The following is a 20,789-nucleotide window of genomic DNA, read 5'->3' on the forward strand; positions in this document are numbered from 1 at the left end:
GGATTATGCTTCCTTTCCACACCTGTACTAACTCTCCACCGCAGTTCTTTGCTTGTCCCTCTTCGCCATTATCCAACATGCCTTGGTCTGTCTGTCTGATTGTCCATATCCATATCTGTGTATCATTCCAAGTTGTACATATGAGTCCAAAAGGTAGTGTGGTATAACCTAAGGACAACAGGCTTTACAGCTCTACCATGTAGCAGCCATACTTCAAGTTTCTGGGCTTCTCTATAACTCAGTTTTGTCATTTGTATAATGGGGCTAATAATACCTCATAAATTTGTTGCAAGGATTAAGTGAGACAAAGTATGCAAGACACATGGCATAATTTATGACTACATAGTTAAGGGATTAATAAATTGCTTATTTTATTGGTAGTACTGTACTACTATAGAAAGGTAGGGATGGGGATAGGAAATGAGCAAAGTTGTGCTAGGACTGTATTTACTCCTGTGTCTTAGGACTGTATGGATGGCTGGAATATGCTGGGGGAAGGGGGTGAGGAAGTAAGAAGTAACTGTTGTCTGCCTGTCTCTTGGACAAATGAATACAAAAATATCAGAAAAAGACAAAATCCTATCAGTTAATATAACATGAGGATTTTGAAAATAATTCCACAAACAACAAACTTCAAAACCAAAGCAATCATAGCAAAAGAAGTAACACTGATCATAGATACATATAACCCTACAATGATCTCTAAAAGCTCTTTGCTGCTCAACGCTACCTCTGCTTGTATTTCAGACTCTCAGTCTTAACCCAGAAATTTCAGACTATGGGACACTCACCCTCTAGACTGTTTTTCACTTAGATGTATAATCCTTGAGTGTCCATTTTGAATGTCCATTCTGATCTCCTTTTGGTCTTAGCCCTTCATGTAGACAGACCCACTTGACCCAGACACACTTCTGACCTAATCAGATCCTCAGCATGGCCTCCACTGGTCTCCCAAAGCAGGGACACAGTGGAAATGTCCATGGTTTTCTTGAAAGTTGCAAAGTGTTAGTTATTGGGAGTTACACATCAGAGATCGAATACATGCTGACTGCTAAAAAATTTCCAGATCTAGGATACTTTTGAAGAAAATTTCCTGTTTAGATAAAGGCACCTAGGTTTTAGTTTCGTTTCTGTCACTACCTGGCTTATAACTACGGATAACTTCTCTCATTTGGAAAATTAGGAATTTGAAGTAAACAATCACTGAAGCTCACCTAACTTTAAATTCCAGTGGGTGTATGGAATTTAGTTTCTGTGATTACATTTACAAATAACTCAGTACAATGGATCCATAGTAATGAAACTGAAATCTAAAAAGTCCGAATCAAGGGAACATTATGTGCCTTTTAAAGTAGATTATGTCTAAAAATATTTCTAGGATATTAAGTTACAGGGTATATCTGGACTCAATCTTTAAGATGCCTTGGCTTTGGGAATACTGTAATATTTAGAGTTTTAAAAATCCTGAATATTCTAGTTCAAGCTCTGTGAGGTAGCACCCAACCTTTAAGTCCTGACCAGGTCTCTTTTCCAAATCAACCATATCTGGGCACTGATTGGCCAAGTCGTCATGACGGTTGATATGAAATGCATTCAAACAGTATACAACGGCTGTAATTAATGGAAATATGAAGGGTGACTTTAATAAGCAATGTTGACAAGAATGCAATTCTTTGAAGGGAACTTGAACTTGTATGTAATATGCGAGTGACACTGTGAAATAAGAGATGAAGAATAAAAAAAAAATTTTTAAATTGTTTTTTTAAATTTTCAAAGCAAAGCAAAACAAAACAAAACACCACCAGCATAGACTGGATAATTTTAGAAGTTAACAGAAATAAGCAGGGACTCCTCTAACAACTGTTGGAAGCACACTAGAATTACAAACTGCAGTCCTGCAAAAATGAATTTCAAAAGTAAGATTGGTGGAAGTCCTATAGCTCCCAAAGGATGAACAAGTGCTGGGACCTATGCTGTTTTCAAGTCTTTCCCTACATTAAAAAATAATAATAATAAAAATGCAAAACAAACATAAAAGAGCAAATAAACAAACAAAACCCCGTAACAAACATAAAACCAGGGGTTGAGCCACAGCATTTTCCTCTACCATATTGTTGGGTTTACATTGTAGTTTAAGCCTCTATTTCTGAGCAACATGACAACTAAAGCAGAGATTACTTTCCAAGTAGCCTCCTCAATTCAAAGTAGCTGCCTGAATCCACCCCATAGGCTATCTACTATTGGTAGATTTCACACAAGGGGAGGCAGCACGAGAAAAATCAGTTTAGTGTTTGAAGTCAGGGGACCAAGTTTTTATTGCAGTTTGGCTATCAACTAGCTCTGTGTCAGCCTTTAGCTCCTCAGTTTCCTCTACTGCAAAATGTAAATCATGTATCTTGTATGGATTTTAGGGCTCAACTATTCTGGGTTTGAAATCTAATGATGTCATTCTTTCCTTATATTATTCTGGGAAAAGTTATTTAATATTTCTAAGACTGCATTTCCTTGTCCGTAAATTGGGAATAATAGCACCAATTTGAAAGATTTTTCAGAGGATTGGAATTAATACATGTAAGTGTCTAGTAGATAGTGGGCTCATTCATAAAACAAATATGTGTTAAGAATCTACTAGGTGCCAGATATTATGCTAAGCTCTGGGTTATTTATTATTCTAATAATTGTTCTTAGAATAAATTAAGCTATATGAAAAGTAGTCAGGATCATATAACACAATGTAGCAACAATAGATAACTGGAGACCAAGGGTTGAACTATGTCCAAATAACCCTGGAGGTCTGTGGTAAGGACTAATAGTCGAATTTCATTTGTGCTATGTAAACTAACTGCAGGACCAAATCACTTGGCTAGTGAGTAAACTGAGCCAATTGCCTAGCACTCCTGGCAGCTTCACTGTTACCTCCTGCAGCAGAGAGCTATTATTTTTGCCTGACATGTAATCCTTCACTTTCTTCTGGAAACAGAGCTCTAATGCTTGGTTGGGAACTATCCTTCCCTCAGCCTTGGTCTATGTGGTTATGGAGGACTTAGTTCTACCTTCTAGCTACATGGGTGAGACACACAAATGAGAAACCCCAATATCTTTCTAAACATAAAAATTGATTTTAAATTGCCATAGCCATAGGCATCTATAAGTAGGACCTTTGCTAGATCTGGTGTCAAAAAGCTGTTCTCTTCCTCCTGGGATTGTTAAATTGGTGGGAATTAAGCTTGGAGCTGCCCACACCACTTGTATCACAATTTGAGGAGAGTCAGCCTAAGAATGAAGCTCACACAGTGGACAACAGAGTTTTGAAAGATAGTTTTCTGAAGGTATCATCTGAGCACCTGGATCCAGTTCTCCCTGAAGTCATATACCCCTAAGCTTTTCAGTTACATACATTATTTTCGTTTGGTTGGGTTTCTTTCACTTGTAAGGGTCGTCTACTTGAAAGACCCTTATTAACATATCACCTACTCATTATTGGGAATTTAACACTTCAACAAGTGTTATGCTATTCAGGAATTTGGGGAGTCAGGAAGACCTCTAGAGATGCCCTCAGGCATGTCAAGGCTTTCTAAATTCATATTATATGTCAATAGAAGGGACCCACCCAAACCAACATAAATAGATTCAAATCCCCATAAATAATTTAAAGACTGGTGCTGTATTATCCTTCAGTCCTCTTTAATTCCCTGTTCATTAAACTCATCATAGTAGTAATTATTTGCTTAATGTCTGTCTGTTCTGCCATATCATAATGGCAGGAACCATGTGGAGCTTGTCCAGTGGGGCCAGCATCGTGTTTGACAGACAATAAGTGCTTGATAATTATTTGCCAAATTGAATTTAATATAAAGATATGCTGAGAGCTTAAATATAGATTTCCATTTTTTAGGAGAATTCAGATATCTTAGGAAGGGAAATGTAAGAGTGAAGGTTAAGAAAATGTGTAGGGCTTATGAGTTAGTATCAAATAAACCCAGTCCTCCCAGATTAGGGCCAATCGTTTGCTGGTCTAGTTCTGGCTTTACAGACCCCTATAAACTAAAAAGATGCTTATCTTGTTAGCAAGAGCCATGCCTGAATGAAGGCATGTCAAAGCAAAGTCTTCACCATGGCTAAGGGGCTATCAGTCACGGGGGAGAGGCCACTTACTCCACTGAGGAGCTTTCCCTGCTCTTCCAACCATAATGAAAGTGATGGGCTGGAGTAGCCATGCTTCCTCACTTCCCCACACTTGCCCCAGAACACAGCTTCTCTTTCATGCACATGTGGCTCCTCACCCAGGGGAGAGGCACATGTCTATTCTCGATTCACAAGAGTGGGCTGAAAGAAAGAACTGTGGATGGGGAGTGAAGATTCAAGGAAGTAAGAATTATTTCAAGAGAACTAAATACAAAGAAAGTAAATAAGGATATGGAGACAGGGGGAGGTAGAGAGATAATGAACATTTATTGGATAATTACTGCATGCCAAGCCTTTACAGATGTCAGTTCACTTCCTCCTCCTATTAACGCTTTAAAGTATTTTACAGATGGGAAAACAAAGGCTGGTAGAGGACAAGTCACTTGTGCAAGCTTATATAGATCTGAAGTGGCTAGCCAGGATTTGAATTCTATTCTGGCTGATTCCAAAGACCATGCTCCACTACACTCTGCTGCTTTCATTTCAATTATTTTTCAGAGGTCATACGGTTTATTTCTTTTCAGAATTTTTTGTTCACGGGCCTCTTATTATTGTAACAGATCCTGGCAACTCTGATGGTCCTCACATGTGTGTTGCACACAAGAAAAAGGAATTGTTTGGGAAAAAAGCAACCACCATTTAATATGAAGAAATGGCAAAAGACAAATGTAAGTTTACTGTGGAAATATACAGTTAAAAAAAAAAACATTCCATACATGTGGGTGATTAAATACACTAGTTTCAATAGGACAAAGGATGCAACTGTGGAATGGGTGACTTTCAGTGATATTGCAACAACATTAATAGGACCTACCATATCTTCTCATTTCAAATATCAGTGCTCACCCCCTTTTCCTACAGGGATGATAAGCTGATACTACATAAACATTGTTAAAGCTACAGTTCCATGCTACAGTAATTCACTTAACTTTAACATGATTTATGGTTCTGTCAATTGGGGAGGTGAAAACCCTGCACTGAGGCTTAAATGTGAGCTTCATATTTAAAGCAGCAATTGTGTGCCTGTGGGTGTGTACATGTGTATGACAGAAGAAAACATTCCACATGAAGAGGCAATACAAGTTCAATCTTGAGTTTTTTATTCCACTCTTAGAAAAGAAAAATAAATAATGAATCTAAACATGGAATCAACATTAGATTAAAGAAGAACTGCTTGGGACTTATCTGACTATGTGATTTATAACAAAAGTGATACCTGGAAATCTTATCAATAAAGAAATTTCTAAGAAATCTTGCTCAGAACCACTGCCTTCAGTAGGCATCCATATGTGGGCTTATGTGGTGTGTGTGTGTGTGTGTGAGAGAGAGAGAGAAAGAGAGAGAAGGGAGGGAGAGAGAGAGAGAGAGAGAGAGAGAGAGAGAGAGAGAGAGAGAGAGAGAGGGAGAGAGAGAGAAGAGAGAGAGAGAAGAGAGAGAGAGGATGCGAAAGGGGCCAGGAATTCCAAGGGAGAGCTGCTTTTTGTTGTCAAGATGAGTTTAAATCTAGGTCCACTTGGTTAATCACCAGATTCTTGTCTTTGGCACTCACCCTGGGGACATTTTGCCTCTTTAAGAGATTAAGGAACAAAGGGTTCTTACTGCTCAAACCTGTCATCCCTGGAACAACATATTAACATGATTCTACTGCAGAAGAGCTCTCTTTAGAAGTTTGCTTTGGGGATGACAAATTAACCCAGCAGGGTGTCCCACACATCTATCTCAGTACAAATTATTAGTGTAATAGAGCTTTTAGTTATGCATTTATCTAGTAATTATTGAATGGTTACACAAAACCAAGCTGAGCAGCCACGGCCCTTTATGAGGTTTGCTTGGTGGGTGGCCTTACAGTTAATTTAGGATAGTTCTTCACTAAGCAGTTCACTTGCAGACAAATTAGCTAAACAGCCTTCTCCTTTAAATATTTTCCATGTCACAGTGAAACTCTCTACAATACAATAAAGGTACAGTTTTAATTACACACTTCCTGACTTTTGTTTAGTTGTAGTTTTAAAGCATTTGCTGGTACTCTTTTTTTCCTTTGGCTGGGCAGGAATAGCTGGTTGTAAGTATCTGGCTAATGAATTTAATAATTTCCTGAACTGGGTCTTAAAGAGCCTTTTCTAAAATGATGCTTTTCCTCTTTACTATCCAGTTGCTTCATATCTCATCAACACTGTTTCCCATTAGGCTGGGCCCTGACCCTTGAACCAACCTTGACCCATATTCCCAGGTCTTCTTCCGTCTCTTTCGAATGCGCCTCAAAGGTGGTACTTGTTAGGTCTATGATGCCTGCATTTGAAAATCAACCCTAGCAATTCTTATTTTGGAAAGACAATGCAATGTTTTCTCAAATGGCATACCCCAATAATAACACCTTGTGTCTGTTGGCAGGTTACTTCAGCACCTTGTTAGCAACAGGTACTTAATTGCTTCTCATTTCCCTGAGATGATTCAATTGCACTAAACAGGAGAGACGAATTAGATTCAGCTCCACCAAAATGGGCATCAGGATGCTTTACAGCTAAGTGAAGAACTTTCCTAAGAGGCAAAGAAGTTTGCAGGTATGATACAAGAAAGCTGAGCACACCTACACCTACCACTTGGGTGCCTACGCCAGGGGAGGGGTACTGTGTTGATGGTAGTGGTAAAGCATCTGGGAACATTCCTTCTTCAGGGTCCTCAGTTTGGATAGAAAACTTTACAATACACAATACATCAAATACAACGTATAATACAATAATGCAATACACAGAATATTACAAAACAAATATTCTATCAAAAGAGGACCAAATCATTTTGAGCTCAGCACTTCCGTTAACGTCTATCATGGTAGAAGCTCTGAGTTAAAACCAAACAAATATATACTGAGCATTTAACTATGCTCTGCACCCCGCTAAGTGTTACCCAATACATATTCCTTCTGTACTTCATTATTATACTACTATTTCATAAGGGGAATGGAAAGAACTCATTATTATTCTTGAACTTTCCATTTGCCTCCAGTCAATTCTGTACATTTATTCATTTATTCAACAAATATTTTTGACTGTTTTCTTTATGCCAGGTACTAGGCTGAGGGACTCAGTGATGAACAATACAGACGTACGTGCTCCCTGTTCTAAAAGGCCTTGCCATCCAGTGATGTCGTTGGCTTCATATTTTACCTCCCTTCTTTACTCCTCTGTTATTGTCTAAGTATATTATGACTCTACACTCCTCCAACTTTTCCTGGTGACCTCAACTTCCTGGAAGGTAATCTTAATTCTCAATATTTTCTGCAGTACATTTTTCTTGGACAAACTGGATGATACCGTTAACTTCAGACCCTCAGATGTTTCATCACTAAGAGCAGGATCCCTGTTTGGGCCTCGACGATCATAGACTTAGAGAGGTTTATAGAGCATATAAACTTCTGACTACCTCTCCAAACAGAAACCGGCAGGATTCTTTCAAAGCTGTGCAATAAATCTTTGGTTTATATGGCTATTGTTTCAGTGTCTCTTATGCCTATTTTCAGAATCAGGGCAATTTTCCTTCTATACTCCTTTCATGTACCTTTTTTTCTGGACTTATAAGAAATAGGGGTTTCACCTCAAGTTCACATTTTGTATGCCTTAATTCCTCTGCAATTAGTTATCTGATAGCGTGCTTTGTCTGCTGTTGCTGTTTTGCATGGTTACAATTAGAAGGTAAACCGTTTGAGACTGAGGGCTAAGTCTTATGCTTGTTTGCACTCCGGCAGTTCCAAATGCCACAGCAGATGTCTATCAACTGCCCTCTGTCCCTCCCCTCTCACAGGGATAGCACCACTGATTTTCTTGTCCCAACAGCCACTAGCAGGTAAGCGCTCTGAGGACAGAATACACGTTTTCCCTTCTCATTCTTCAGCAACTAGTAGAGCACCTTGTAGCTTGAAGGAGCTTGATAAATGTTTATGGAAAAATGAATGAGTCTCTAGAGGATAACGGGAGTCAGCTTGCTAATTTCCATGTTTTAAAAAGCTAAACTTGCCTCCAAGATGCTTTTTGAAGTGACGTGTACCTAACAGAAACCTTGCATCACCAGCAGCAAGGATTCACAGGCTAATAAAAAAGGTCAAGTGATTTGTTTATGACTGTATTTTAAGAAAAAACCGTGTTTGGTAACACTGGTTATGTCATGCTTATCAAAAGATCTAAATGGCTATGTCATGCCTTTAACTAATAAAAAATGTGAAAACAAATGAATTGTTTAAATAAATGCAGTTTATTTCTCCCAGTGGTGGAGACCCAAGGTGGAAACTACTGATTTGGTGGAAAAGGCACTGAACTGGAGACTTGATTTCTAATCTCTACTCTGAGCAGCTCAGATGTCTCGCCCATAAAATTCATGTAGACTATGTTGCTCATTGCTAACTAGTATATTTCTCCCCTATTTGCCTAGTTATATCACTTGCCCTGATTTTAAACATAGTAGCAATGTGCCCAGCTAAAATCTATATTTTTCAGTGTCCCTTGCAGCTAGAGGTGACCATGTGACATAGTTCTGACCAGTGAGATATTAACAGAAGTTGCCAGGTGATATTCTATAAAAAGGTGCAGACTGAGCTGTCAGGAGCTTTATTCTTGCCCTTTCCTTTCTTCCTGCTTGGAATGCAGAAGGAAGACAGGAGTGCAGGGGCTACACATTGTGACCATGAGGCCACAGCACAAGGATGAGAATAACCCACTAAGTGTGGCTAAGAGGAAAAATCTGAGAAACCATGGGGCCACAACAACAGCCATGAACCACATATTTCTTTTTATGTGAGAAAAATACAACTCCTAATTTTCTTAGTTAGATTTTCTGTTACTTGCAGCCAAAATCATCCTTGGCTGATATAGGGAAAAATTACATCTGAAGATGCCCAGAGGGTCTTACAATTCTAAATGAAGCTCAGTAATTGCTTATTTGCCAACTACTTTCAACTTTTGCTTCTCAATGTGTATAAGGCAGGCCTCACAGAGTTGTCTATTGTATAACATGTAAATGAGGCATCATTCATTATCTTGTTTTTGAAAGGCAAAGACTTCAGGTAGAAATGTGAGCTTCGAGAAGAAAAACTTTCAAGAAACTCAAACATATCACTGACGATTACTGCAAATAATTCTTGAAAGGAATTAGAGTCTTAAAATCATCAGGCAAACTTAAAACTCTAAAAAGACAGAGGGAACAACAAAGTTTTTTTGTTTCCAATTATCATGAATAAGACCAATTATCATGATTAGATATGTTATTGTAGTAGAAATTTTAAGTATTGCTAAAAGAAAGTCTTTGAAAGCTCAATCTTTTAGCTTAAAGTGCATAGTAACTATAGTTATGTAAAATAATGCACACATGCCTTTCTTGAAATTTAATATCTTTTTGTCCCCAGGACTTTCCAAAGTACTATACCTCTTTTACCTAATTTTAACCACAGAGAATTTGGTGGCATAGTGTTATCCCATGATAGAGATAGCCAAACTGAGGCCACAAGATTAAGTGATTTAGCAAGTCACAAAGAAAGCCAATATTGGAGAAGGGCTGAGTTTTAAGAAACCACATTTCTCTACCTTTATGATGTAAATAGGGAAGTCCTTAGAACAGCATAAAATAACAAAGTTTGCTTAGATAATCTTGCAAAACTTTCCTTTGGATGAAAGGCCATGGTCTTTCCCATCTTGGACATTCTATAAAAAGAAGTACTGTGTGAACTATTATACACATATCACCCTTGGTTCTTCTGAAAACATGAGAATCCATCAGTTTCAGGGAGGGGATGAATGTCTTTTGGGTACATTCACATGTAATATAGGTTCTTTTTATTCATTCAACCAACATGTCAGCATATAACCAGCTGTGTGAGGCACGATAAAGATACCAAACATGTAAGTTAGAGATCCTTCCTTTCGGACGTTTTGGTCTAGGAGGGCAATGAGACATGTACATTAATTTACAAAGCAAGTCAAAGACAGTCAAGTAAAAGTTCACACATTAAAGGTACAGGAGCTTAAGGAGTGTGAGATCATGACCGGCTATGTGGGTCTGAGGAGGTTTCAAGTAGAAAGTAGTGCTTGAGGTGGGTCTTGAGGATGGGTAAAATGTTAATGGGAGAAGGCAATAGGGCAGCATGAGAATTTGAAAAGCTGGGGTGAAAATGTACTTAATTCAATTGTTTGCATGCCCTGTGTACATACTCTATTCCAGGTACTGTATTAGTGACTACAAATACACAATCTCATTTATTCCTCACATATTAAAATTCTTCAGAGGTAGATATTCCAGCCTTCAATTTATAGATGAAGAACTTATAGCTCAGGGAAGTAATGTAATGTGCCAGATTCATGCAATTGGTAAAGATAGTGGAGACGGCATTCAAACACAGGTCCACCTAATCACCAAGCTTTTGTGTTTAATCACTATGGTATATTATTTCCCTTCAAGGGTCTATTTTTCTGCCTTTGCTTTGCAATCTTCAAAGAGAACTTTCCTTTATAAAAGGTGGCCACCTAATTTCCAATTATACCTTTTGTTGCAGTTGAAAAGAGGACCATTGTTTTTTTAGTGAGGTAACCTCACTTTGCTGTAGCTCTGTTGAAGTATCACTTCTGGCCTGGGCATTGAGACATTTTACACTGATGCTTGTCAACTCAAGCTATTCCCATGAGAAACTTCAGGGAAGGCAGCAGAAGTCTTGTACCCTGGGTTCTGACCAAAGGTGAATATGCCATGTAACCCTGAACAAGAGCACAGGAAACAGCCTCCCCCCTTCCCCAGAAATTAGTAAAGGACAAACTTTTCTCTAAGGCCCTTTTACAGTTTGATTGTCTGTGTGTCTTATCTAATGATTTACCGTTTGGAGTTGTGGCAACTCTACACCATCAAAAGAGCACAAGAGACTAAATTCTCCTTTATGTACACATCTCACATTTACTTCACACTGACTACTTCAGTCAGACTCTCTCTCTTCAAATTGGGCTCATCCTCCTAAAAAACACCAATTCTTAGTCCAGGATGTGACGTCATTTTCCAAGCATGAGCTTTCTGACTGGTTCAGAGTAGACTAGAAGAGAATACAGTAGTGCCTGTAGCAAATACTTCTAAAGAATAAAAAGCCGATTAACAACTTTTTAAAAATGCCTTAGCCAAAAATGTCTTACTTCAGCCTGTCTCAACTCTATGATTCTTACCACAAAGATGCAACTGAAGAGTTTCATGTCAACTATTCCAATTCCCTTCACCAGACCACTAAGGGGGGCGGGGTGCGATAAGGATGGGTACCTGAGTAGACTTTCCAGAAAGGAGACCCGAAGATGCTGGGAACCATCTTGAATTCTGGTGAAAACAAAGAATCTTTGATATTCCATAATTCTTTAACTAGGCAGGTTTCTCTTTTCCTCATGAACAATTTTATTAATATAATATGAACAGGAGATCAAAACTCATTGTACTGTGGTTTAAGGAGGTTCACCCAGGGTGGATAATTTTAGCAAATGTGCTTAGTTGTCTAGCATGCAGAAGCTCCCAATCATAGTACCCAAGAGTAAGTGCTAGATTAGACATAATAATTTTTACAGTTTTGATTTTTCTAATTTCTAATTTTTCTAATTTAATTCTTTTACATTAGGAACTTTTCTATTTTTCCTTTTTTATAATAATAAACCTACAGTTTTAGGGCAAGACACTAAGCAGGTACTCTTAATATATATTGAATAATTAATACATGCACATTGCCTTGTGATCTTTGTGGAGTCTCCATATGTATTGTTTTATTGTAGCTTCTGTACAAGAATATGACGTTGGTAGGAAAGGTTGATTCAACAGCAATACTGTCCCCCCAAATCCAGGAAGTAAGTGGAATGGCAAAGAAGCAACTTGCCCAGCTCTGCTGGTTGCTAGCATATTGTTCTTTCCATATCTTATTACATTGCTACACATGAATCTTTCCTTTGCTTGGAATGCCCTCCATTCATCTAAGTATCTTTTAAGATTTGACTTCAGTGCTAGTAGCATATTCTGCAACACCTGATGCTTATTTTCTTGTGCATCTTTCCCCTGCACTAGACTGTGTGCTCTATGAGAATAGGAACCACTAAATCCCCAGTGTCTACGTAGTGACAAGCACTTAGTAAATCTTTGTTTAATGAGTAATTAAACCTTCCTGGTTCCCTCCTTGGAGCTCCTACAGGAACTTTTGCTTTTAACATTCATTTGGCATTTAGAACATGCTAAATTGGCCATAAAAAGATGAGAAACAACAGATGCCTTATCTCTGGGATCATAAATATTCTGACTGAAAGGGTTTCATATCTCCAATTCCTCACTACAGTTTAGATGCTCAGTGAATGTTGACTATGAATATAATAGCATAATATTAGCCTATTTACAGAGAGTTATCCTGGAACTGTATAATCCAATTCGGATGCAGGTTTTCAAGTACAAAATATGTGTGTGTATGTGTGTGTATACATATATATGATGACATGTATGCATGTGTGTGTATATGATAAGCCTCTCTAATTATACCATACATACACACATACACACACACAAACACAAGTAAAATATAAGGGGTATTTAGAAAATACTACCAATGATCATAAGAAGTTTAAAGATGGAGAAAGTAAATTTTCATAACTGAAATTTGATATAGAAATTGTTCCACACAATTTCTGTGTGGTCAGAACACTTATTTTCTTTAATGTGATGTCTCCATGTGTGCACTGGACAGCCCACTAAACTGCCATATTTCCCTGAGATGTACAGAGTATTCATAAAACGATTCAGATTTGTGGGGCTAACATTGAGATTAATGCAAGAAATATCAGTTTCCCTAGATACAAATCAAAGGAGACAAGTGACCATAACTTTCCAGGAAATTTTATGATACCACCGGGTAGACCACAGACCTACCTAAATAAAAATCTGGTGGATGAAACCAAGTGTAGTTATAATTATTCATATTCCTACCATGAGTGTTTCATAAACAAACTTATAAATATTTTAATCTTGCAATAAGGTCAAGTAAAGTGATTTGCTGACATTCTCTTGAAGTTTAAAGATTGTCTTTAACGTGAAATACGAATCATATTTCTTGTGGACACATTTTAATAATAAACTTAAAAGCATATGAGACAAAAAAAATGAAAACTTTGCAATGAAAACCAGAGAAACTATCTACCACTTCAAAAGGAGTGAATGAAGACTACTCGTCAACACCCTGATGTAAACAACCTCAACACAAAATGCCATATATTGAAATCAGATTTCAGGGAAAGAGAATCAGCAGGGATGAGAGATTGATAAAAAGCTAATACTCAAAAACAGGTAATTGAGCATATGGAAATATACTCACCTAACATACACACACGCTGTGTACAACTTGTGGAATGATTTGATTTGGGTTCAGTCTAAATCATCTCCCACCTTTTTGCAAAGTCCCACTGACAAAGAAACAGACTTGTTCTCTTTTTGTCCTAGAAGAGGATCAAGGATTTGATGCTAAATCTCTTTGGTCCCTAAAATTCCCAGGCTGTCACCAGTGATAAACTTGAACACTCACTGCCATCAGGAGCATTCTGAAGGGGTTTTCATTGTCTCTCATTTTGCTACTCTGTCTTAAAGACATGATTTAAGCACAACTGAGGATTCCCCAGGCAGCGGCTTACCTCTGGGTCCTGTAATGACAGGTCGGTGATGCTGTGTGAATGCCGTTCCCAGGGAGGAGGTCTGCGAAGGTGAGGGGCTGCTGAAACCAGACTTCTCCGACTTCTTCAGTGTGGTTGGAGATGGCATTCCTGGCAGGAAGGATTGATTGATAAGTATACTTTAAATCACAGAGCAATAGTTTATATACCTAAAAGACAGAACTCAGAGAATTAAAAAAAAAAAAAAAAAATCCACCTGTGACTGGAAAATTTGCTTTTTCAATTATATTTGTCACTGGAACAAATAGAAGACAGAATGGTCCTCTGATAAGTCAGTCTATAATTGATTTCAATTTATTCTACTAAACCACAGACCATTTGGGAGTTATTGTTATTTTTTCATCACATAGAGCCCAACTTTTCCAGTGTCTCTGAAAGTTGTTGTACATGCCTCTGTCTTCTGGGACCCTCTGAAAAGGCAGCTACATAAGCACATGAAGATTTCAGATGCAATCATTTTCTCCTGCCAGTTACTTGAGCTCAGCGCTCAGGCATTTTCTCCACATTTTAAATATTTACCTACTTTAACATTTTAAAAAAAACAAAAATGCTAACTCAGTTGTTCATTCAATGCATTATTTAAAAAGTAAAAAGGTAAGAGGAAAAAAAACCTTAAATGCCCGCAAATTGGAGATTGTCTAATAAATATGGTATAACCAATGAAAATAATACTGTAGAAGAGTAATAAGATGGAAAGATATTTACACTATAATGGCAAGTAATAAAGAGCAATTACAAAATAGGATGTTAGTATGATGCCCTTTAAAAATGTATTTCTACACATAGACAAAGATCAGGAAGGAAATAAATATACACTATTAACAGTAGTTACCACTATGTGTTAGGTTTTAGGTGATTTTCATGGTCTTCTTTTTGCTTACTTGTATTTTCTATGATGAACATATACTACTTTTATTTTAAGATACAACAATAAGAGCTTGTTTTTAAAAACAGTATTTTTACTAATAGTCTAAGGTTTTCACAGCATTTCCAGCATAGGACATGCTTTGGGAAGAAAATCATAAGAAAAGTTGGTTGTAATTAATGGATCTGTAATGTTCTCAGCAACCACACTGGCATTCACAATGGAGTCATCTATCTGTTTAGTAGTGTGCCAATTAAAAACGATGAAATTTGGGCATAAAAATTTTGGGTATAAAAATAAAGGAAATTACTTTTAATCTCCGTATCATGGGACAAATTTGAGCTCTCAAATTTGCAGCACAAAATTGGTCTGTACTGCTGTCAAAAGAACCAAATCTCTTTGACATCTCATCTCTTTTAATGTCTACCTATGTTGTGTTCTGCCTATGACTGGAGAATTGTTTGGGTGAACAGGAAAAATAAGTAATAAAAATAATGCTGATATTAGCATGTAACTGTTATTGAGCAGCTGATAGGAGCTATGCACTGTGCCAAAAACTTTAAAGGTATAGATCTGTCCAAAAATATAGTTACCTTTGGCCTGTAACTAAACATGTCATTATTTCTGTCACAGATTTCCTAAACAAAATTCCAACAGCCTGAACTTGGAGCATTACTACAGATTCTATAAGAGCAGAGACAATGTCTGATTTGCCCCCACAACACCTCTATTTGCAGCAAGTGCCACCAAAAGAAATTTAAATTACTTGTATGGGTCTCAGCTTTATCTGTTCTTTACTAAGCATCCGCTTGGACACAGCAACCTAGCAGGCTTTGACTCCAAGAAAGAAACAGATTGCAAATTGTGTGTGATTTCATACTAACTCAGCAAATCTGGATACAATCAATTCTAGATAAATATCCATATGATGTGCATTAAAAACAACAAAGTCAACAATCAAGTTGACTTTATGTTTGTTTGTTGAATCAGTAATCAAAGTCACATTACAGCACAATTGGGTCCAGTGAGTTTGGCAAAGATAATCACCTAACCTAAGGTATTCTCATTTAATTATAATGAGGAGGAGATTTCAAACAACAGAATTAAAGGAAATGAATAAAAAGCAACCAAGATGTAAACAAATCTCCCAATTCATTCAAACCTTTGTTATGCAAACCAATTTTTAGGCTGTCAACCAGTCTGCTGATTTAAATTTAGTCAAATGCCTGAATTATGTGTCATGAAACAGAAATGGAATAGAAAATGAAAACATCAAAACTTTTAATATGGTGCATTATGTTCAGAAAATGCAATCACTGATGAAATTCAGTATTGAACTAACCTTGGTAAAGAAAGCAAATAGCTCTATGCGAAGAAGTTATCACTTTGAAAAGTTCATGTATCCCAGCCCATGCCATTCTGAATACTGCAGAAATGTTGTCATGATTTAAATCTACCATTTACCCTTACCATTTAAAGGGAACTATAAGTAAAATTTAGGCACTGACAAGTATGAAGAATGATCAATCTGATAACTGGGTTCAAAAGCAGCAAAATTCAGTTCCTCTTTGAAAGGGTTAAAAAAAGGAAGAAATACTGTGCATGTAAAAAAACAAGCCAAACTATACATAATCTTCTAAATTTATCACAGTCAAGTAATATAAACCCTAAGTCTGTCATGAAACTCAAAATTACTTTGTGTTTTCAATTTTTAAAGACTTGCATTGAGCACATTTCCTTATTATATACTTTAATATTTTCTCTATATGCATAATGTATGTTTTGGCTAATTCGCTTTGTATACTTAATTGACCAGATGACATTTCAAAATGCTAGTAGACGGCTTTATGTTAAAAGCCAGAGAACATTAACCTTGGCTTAATTTCGAAATCAAATTTTGTTTCTGTACATTACTTTAAAAATAAACTTTTTTTTTTTTGCCAATTAGCTAGGCACAACTGTTACACAATTACCGTACACATGAATGATTGACTGGATTTCTCCTAATGGCTCAAAACTTGAATTTCAACGTTTTTAAGTATCAGTTTTTTTTTTTTTAAGATTAAAGATAAGTAATGCTAACTTTTCTGTCTGGTGTAAACAGGAAATATTATCTCAAAATAAGGAAAAATAAAGATTTTATAGAACAATAAGCACAAGTCTAGCATAATGTTTCGTTAATTTCATCCTTTTGACTGCCATAAAAAAACAACCCACCAATGGTCTTAATTAGGAGGTGGATTTCAAAAAGGATTTTTACTTGTCATTTGTTTTCTGAACATCCAGAACTTCTGAATTTCCCTCCACTTTGTCATTTTTTCTAAGCTACCTGATTTATTCCAAATTTTGTTCAATGGATGTTATGGATTGAATTGTGGAGCAAAGAGATATGTTCGAGTCCTCATCTCTGGTCGTGTGAAAATGTGATCCTATTGGAAATAGGTTCTTGGAAGATGTTATTAGTTAAGATTAGGCCAAACGGGATAAGGGTTGAGCTCTAATCGAATATGACTGATGTTCTCAAAAGGAGAGAAAATACAGACACAGAAAGACAGACAGAGAAGACAGCCATGTGACAGAGGCAGAGACTGAGTCATGCCACAAGCCAAAGAACACCATGGATTGCTGACAAGCTATTGCCAGGACCCTACAGATTTCAGAGGGAGCAAAGCTCTGCAGACACCTTCATTCAGACTTCTAGTCTCCGGAACTGTAAGACAACGCATTTCTATTGTTTTAAGCTACCCAGTTAAGGCAAACATAGATGAAATTCTAGTCCTTCTGTGCATCTGATCCCTAGAGGGACTTATGAGTGTGCAGCCCAACAGGAAAACTTTGAAAGTACCAGCCAAATATAGTACTCACAAAGACTCTTTCAGATCCATCATTAACGTTTGTGGTAGTCAGATTTCTAAGATAGCCGCCAAGATTCTTGGCTCCTGGTGTGCACTCATTGTATAATACCCTCTGCTTGAAGGTGGGTGGCACCTGTGGATATGATGGATGTCACTCCAGTAAGTAGGTTATGTTATAATGCAAAGGTGAAGGGATTCTTGCAGATGTAATTAAGGTCCCTAATGAGCCGACTTTGACTTAAGCAAAAGGGAGATTATTCTGTGTGGGACTGATCTAATCAGGCAAGCCGTTTAGAAGAGGGTCTGGAAGTCAGAGAGATACAGCTGCTGGCTTTGAAGAAGTAAGCTGCCATGTTGTGAGAGGGCTCCATGGCAAGGAACTGCTGAGCACAGTGCCTGGCTCACAGCCAGCAAGAAAATGGTGACCTCAGTCCTAAAACCACAAGGAACTGAATTTTGCCAATAATCACCTAAGCTTGGAAGAGGACACTGATCTCCAGAAAGAAACACAGCCCAGCTTACACTTTGACTGAGCCTTGTGATACCCTGAGCAGAGGACTCAGTTAAGCCATCCCCAGAATCCTGACCCACAGAAACTGTGGGATAATAAATATATGTCACTTTAAGCTGTTGAGTTTGTTGTAATTTGTTGTACGGCAATGGAAAAGAATATGATATCCAAATATGACCACTAAAAATGATAGGAATGATGTACTGAAGACACCTACTGCACACTAAGTGCTCTCTAGAATTCAGAAGTTTCAGTTATTTTTAGCTAGTCCATCCTAGGTTGTAAGATTTCTACTAGCCTACACTCCTCCAGACAAAATGGTAAGATACTTCCCTAGGTAAGGTTTTAATAAGTGGTTATTTTAGAGGATCATAAACATAAGTGGTTATTTTAGAGGATCATAAACATAAAATAGAAAATGTCTTTTTGCTCATGGTTCTTTTAAGAAACATCAATAACAAAAATAAAATTGAATGATGTGAAAAAATTCAAAACTATTTCTCAGGGTCTCCTATAACAAACTGAGGTTTGGTTTACAAAAAGTAAACAAGAGAAACAAGAAAAAAAAAGTTGTCATTAATTTCAAATCCCTCCCCCAAAATTAGGAGATTTACCAAACACTTTGACTAAGAATTCTAGTGACAATTCTGAAAGAAATTCTATAGTAAAGAAGAAAATATATGCTGTTCTCTGTTTGAGAAAGCTTCTTGGGATAATTTTAGGAGTCAAAGGAGTTACACTATTAATGGGAAGGGGGAAGAAGGAAAGGACCAAAATAAAATATAATTATCCCACTGACTATGGAACAATATGCTGGATTTTTAAAAAGGAACCTGCAACAAGTCAGTGTTAGTGTCTACTCTGTTAGAGGACTTACTCAAAAATTCGTTCCCCTGTGAAAACCACCCTGGGAAATGCTGTTCGGGACCACAGAAGCTTTTCTCGTCTGTTTAAGGAGTTTGGGTGATGTAATCCAAATTGTCAGGGAAGATTTAACTGGTATATGTTTCCTTCTTCAAAGCGTCAAAGCCGAGAAAGAAAAGTTTAGTTTCAATAACGTTCATTTATAGTCACAATCTGCTTGGGAGAAATTCTAAAAACAAGCAACCCCTGCACTTTATTTTTAAAATCCAACATACAAGCAGGTTACAGAGGACCACAAAATGCTTTAACTTTGGTTGTTCATGTTTGACTTCGGACATTCTCCTGTTGTCATCTAATTTTCAATGACGTATCTTTACTACTATTATTACCAGAATAACTATTATACCTATGCTAACGGCTCCTGGAAGCCTTCATCCATCTCGTGGCCTCAAGAGAGCTGAGAGGAAGCTAAAGAGATAATCATCATAACTGTGCACACTGATCCCTTCCAGAAAGCAGACCGAAAATATTAACAGCTGCAAATTATGGAGTACCTACTATGTGCCATGCATTCCAAACACCTCAAATCCTCACATTATATACCTCTGATAGGTAGTAGGTATTATTACATGAAACAGCACACTCTTTCCTGTAGTTTCTACAATATACAATAAAAACATGTCCTATTTAAGTCAATAAAGTATATTTATAGTTGAAGTTTCTAATTCGGTTATCCAAAGAAAATAATCAAAGAACGGCTATGCCAGCTGCAAAAGAACATGCAAAAAATAAAGGCAACTCCGAAGTATACTGATAATCATTCTGTTTACTACTAAAGGTTTCTCTTGGACTTGGCAGGGTTCACACTGAAAACAGTATCAGTGATTCCAACATAGAACCTTCAAGAAATAAACCTCCAAGACAAAGAAGATGATAACAACCAAGATGTTAAACTGTAAATTAGTATTTACACAGTTAATATTTATTATAAACCTCTTGCCTATTCATATTTGAGGCTCACTTATCTATCTCAAGCCTACAGTATATAATGCAGTAACACTACTTAACCAAAGGCCATACTCTAGCACACACAATTAATTTATAATTCAACTAGCCTTGAAATCAAGGAGGACCTCTGAGCTACTAAAATCTGTGTCAAATAGTTATTCAGCTACCTTGAGGCATTTAACTCATAGAAAGGTATTGGTTTTACAGAAACAAAGAAAAGAGTGTTTTATGCAGAAGGTTGTGATCAATGAATTTGAATGCTACTGAGAGGTCAAGTATGATGAGGACTGAAAAGGGTCCACTGGATTTAGCAACATGGGTGTTTTCGGTGATCCTGATAAAGAAGCTCTAGGAAGAGTGAGGCATATGTAAGATATGTTAGAATGGTTTACAAAGTCAATGGGAAGTAAAGAAGGAAGAAAATGAGTAATCAACTCTCACAAAGAGACGACTAGCAGAGGGGAGCAGAAAAATGGAGTGGTGACTGTAGGCAGATGAAGGGAAGCAAGAGAGAGCTTTCTAAAGATGGGAGGCAGTAAAGCATGCTTGTGTGTTGATGGGAATGGTCCAATAGATGTGAAAAAAAGTAATGACTCAGAAAAGAAAGGATAATTGAAGGAGAAATGTACTTTAAAAAGGTGAGAGGATACATAACTAGTAACTGGAGGAGCCAGGGTTTGAACCCAGCAGGTCAAAACCCTTGCTCCTTTCACTGTATCAAACTACCAGATATGCCTGTTTATGATAAAAAGTACTGATTAAACCTGACTGTATCGATACAAACCAATCCTGAGCTG

General features: G+C 37.3%; 1 protein-coding gene across 8 annotated transcripts in view; it reads right to left on the minus strand.

The window, feature by feature from the left end:
• The window catches only part of NFIA (nuclear factor I A), a 385,493-nt gene that overhangs the window by 74,666 nt on the left and 290,038 nt on the right, over window positions 1–20,789 (minus strand). For 6 of the 8 annotated variants that reach the window (XM_037827066.1, XM_037827069.1, XM_037827065.1 and 3 more), the window contains 2 exons: window positions 13,851–13,979; window positions 11,464–11,517 (listed from right to left, as the gene is read on the minus strand). In XM_037827066.1, coding sequence (XP_037682994.1) covers window positions 11,464–11,517; window positions 13,851–13,979 — 183 coding nt within the window. The remainder of the gene's footprint in view (window positions 1–11,463; window positions 11,518–13,850; window positions 13,980–20,789) is intronic. The other 2 variants (XM_037827070.1, XM_037827068.1) reach the window with 1 other exon arrangement.

Source organism: Choloepus didactylus, chromosome 2, assembly GCF_015220235.1.
Source record: "Choloepus didactylus isolate mChoDid1 chromosome 2, mChoDid1.pri, whole genome shotgun sequence".
In the NCBI taxonomy this organism is placed as follows: Eukaryota; Metazoa; Chordata; class Mammalia; order Pilosa; family Megalonychidae; genus Choloepus; species Choloepus didactylus.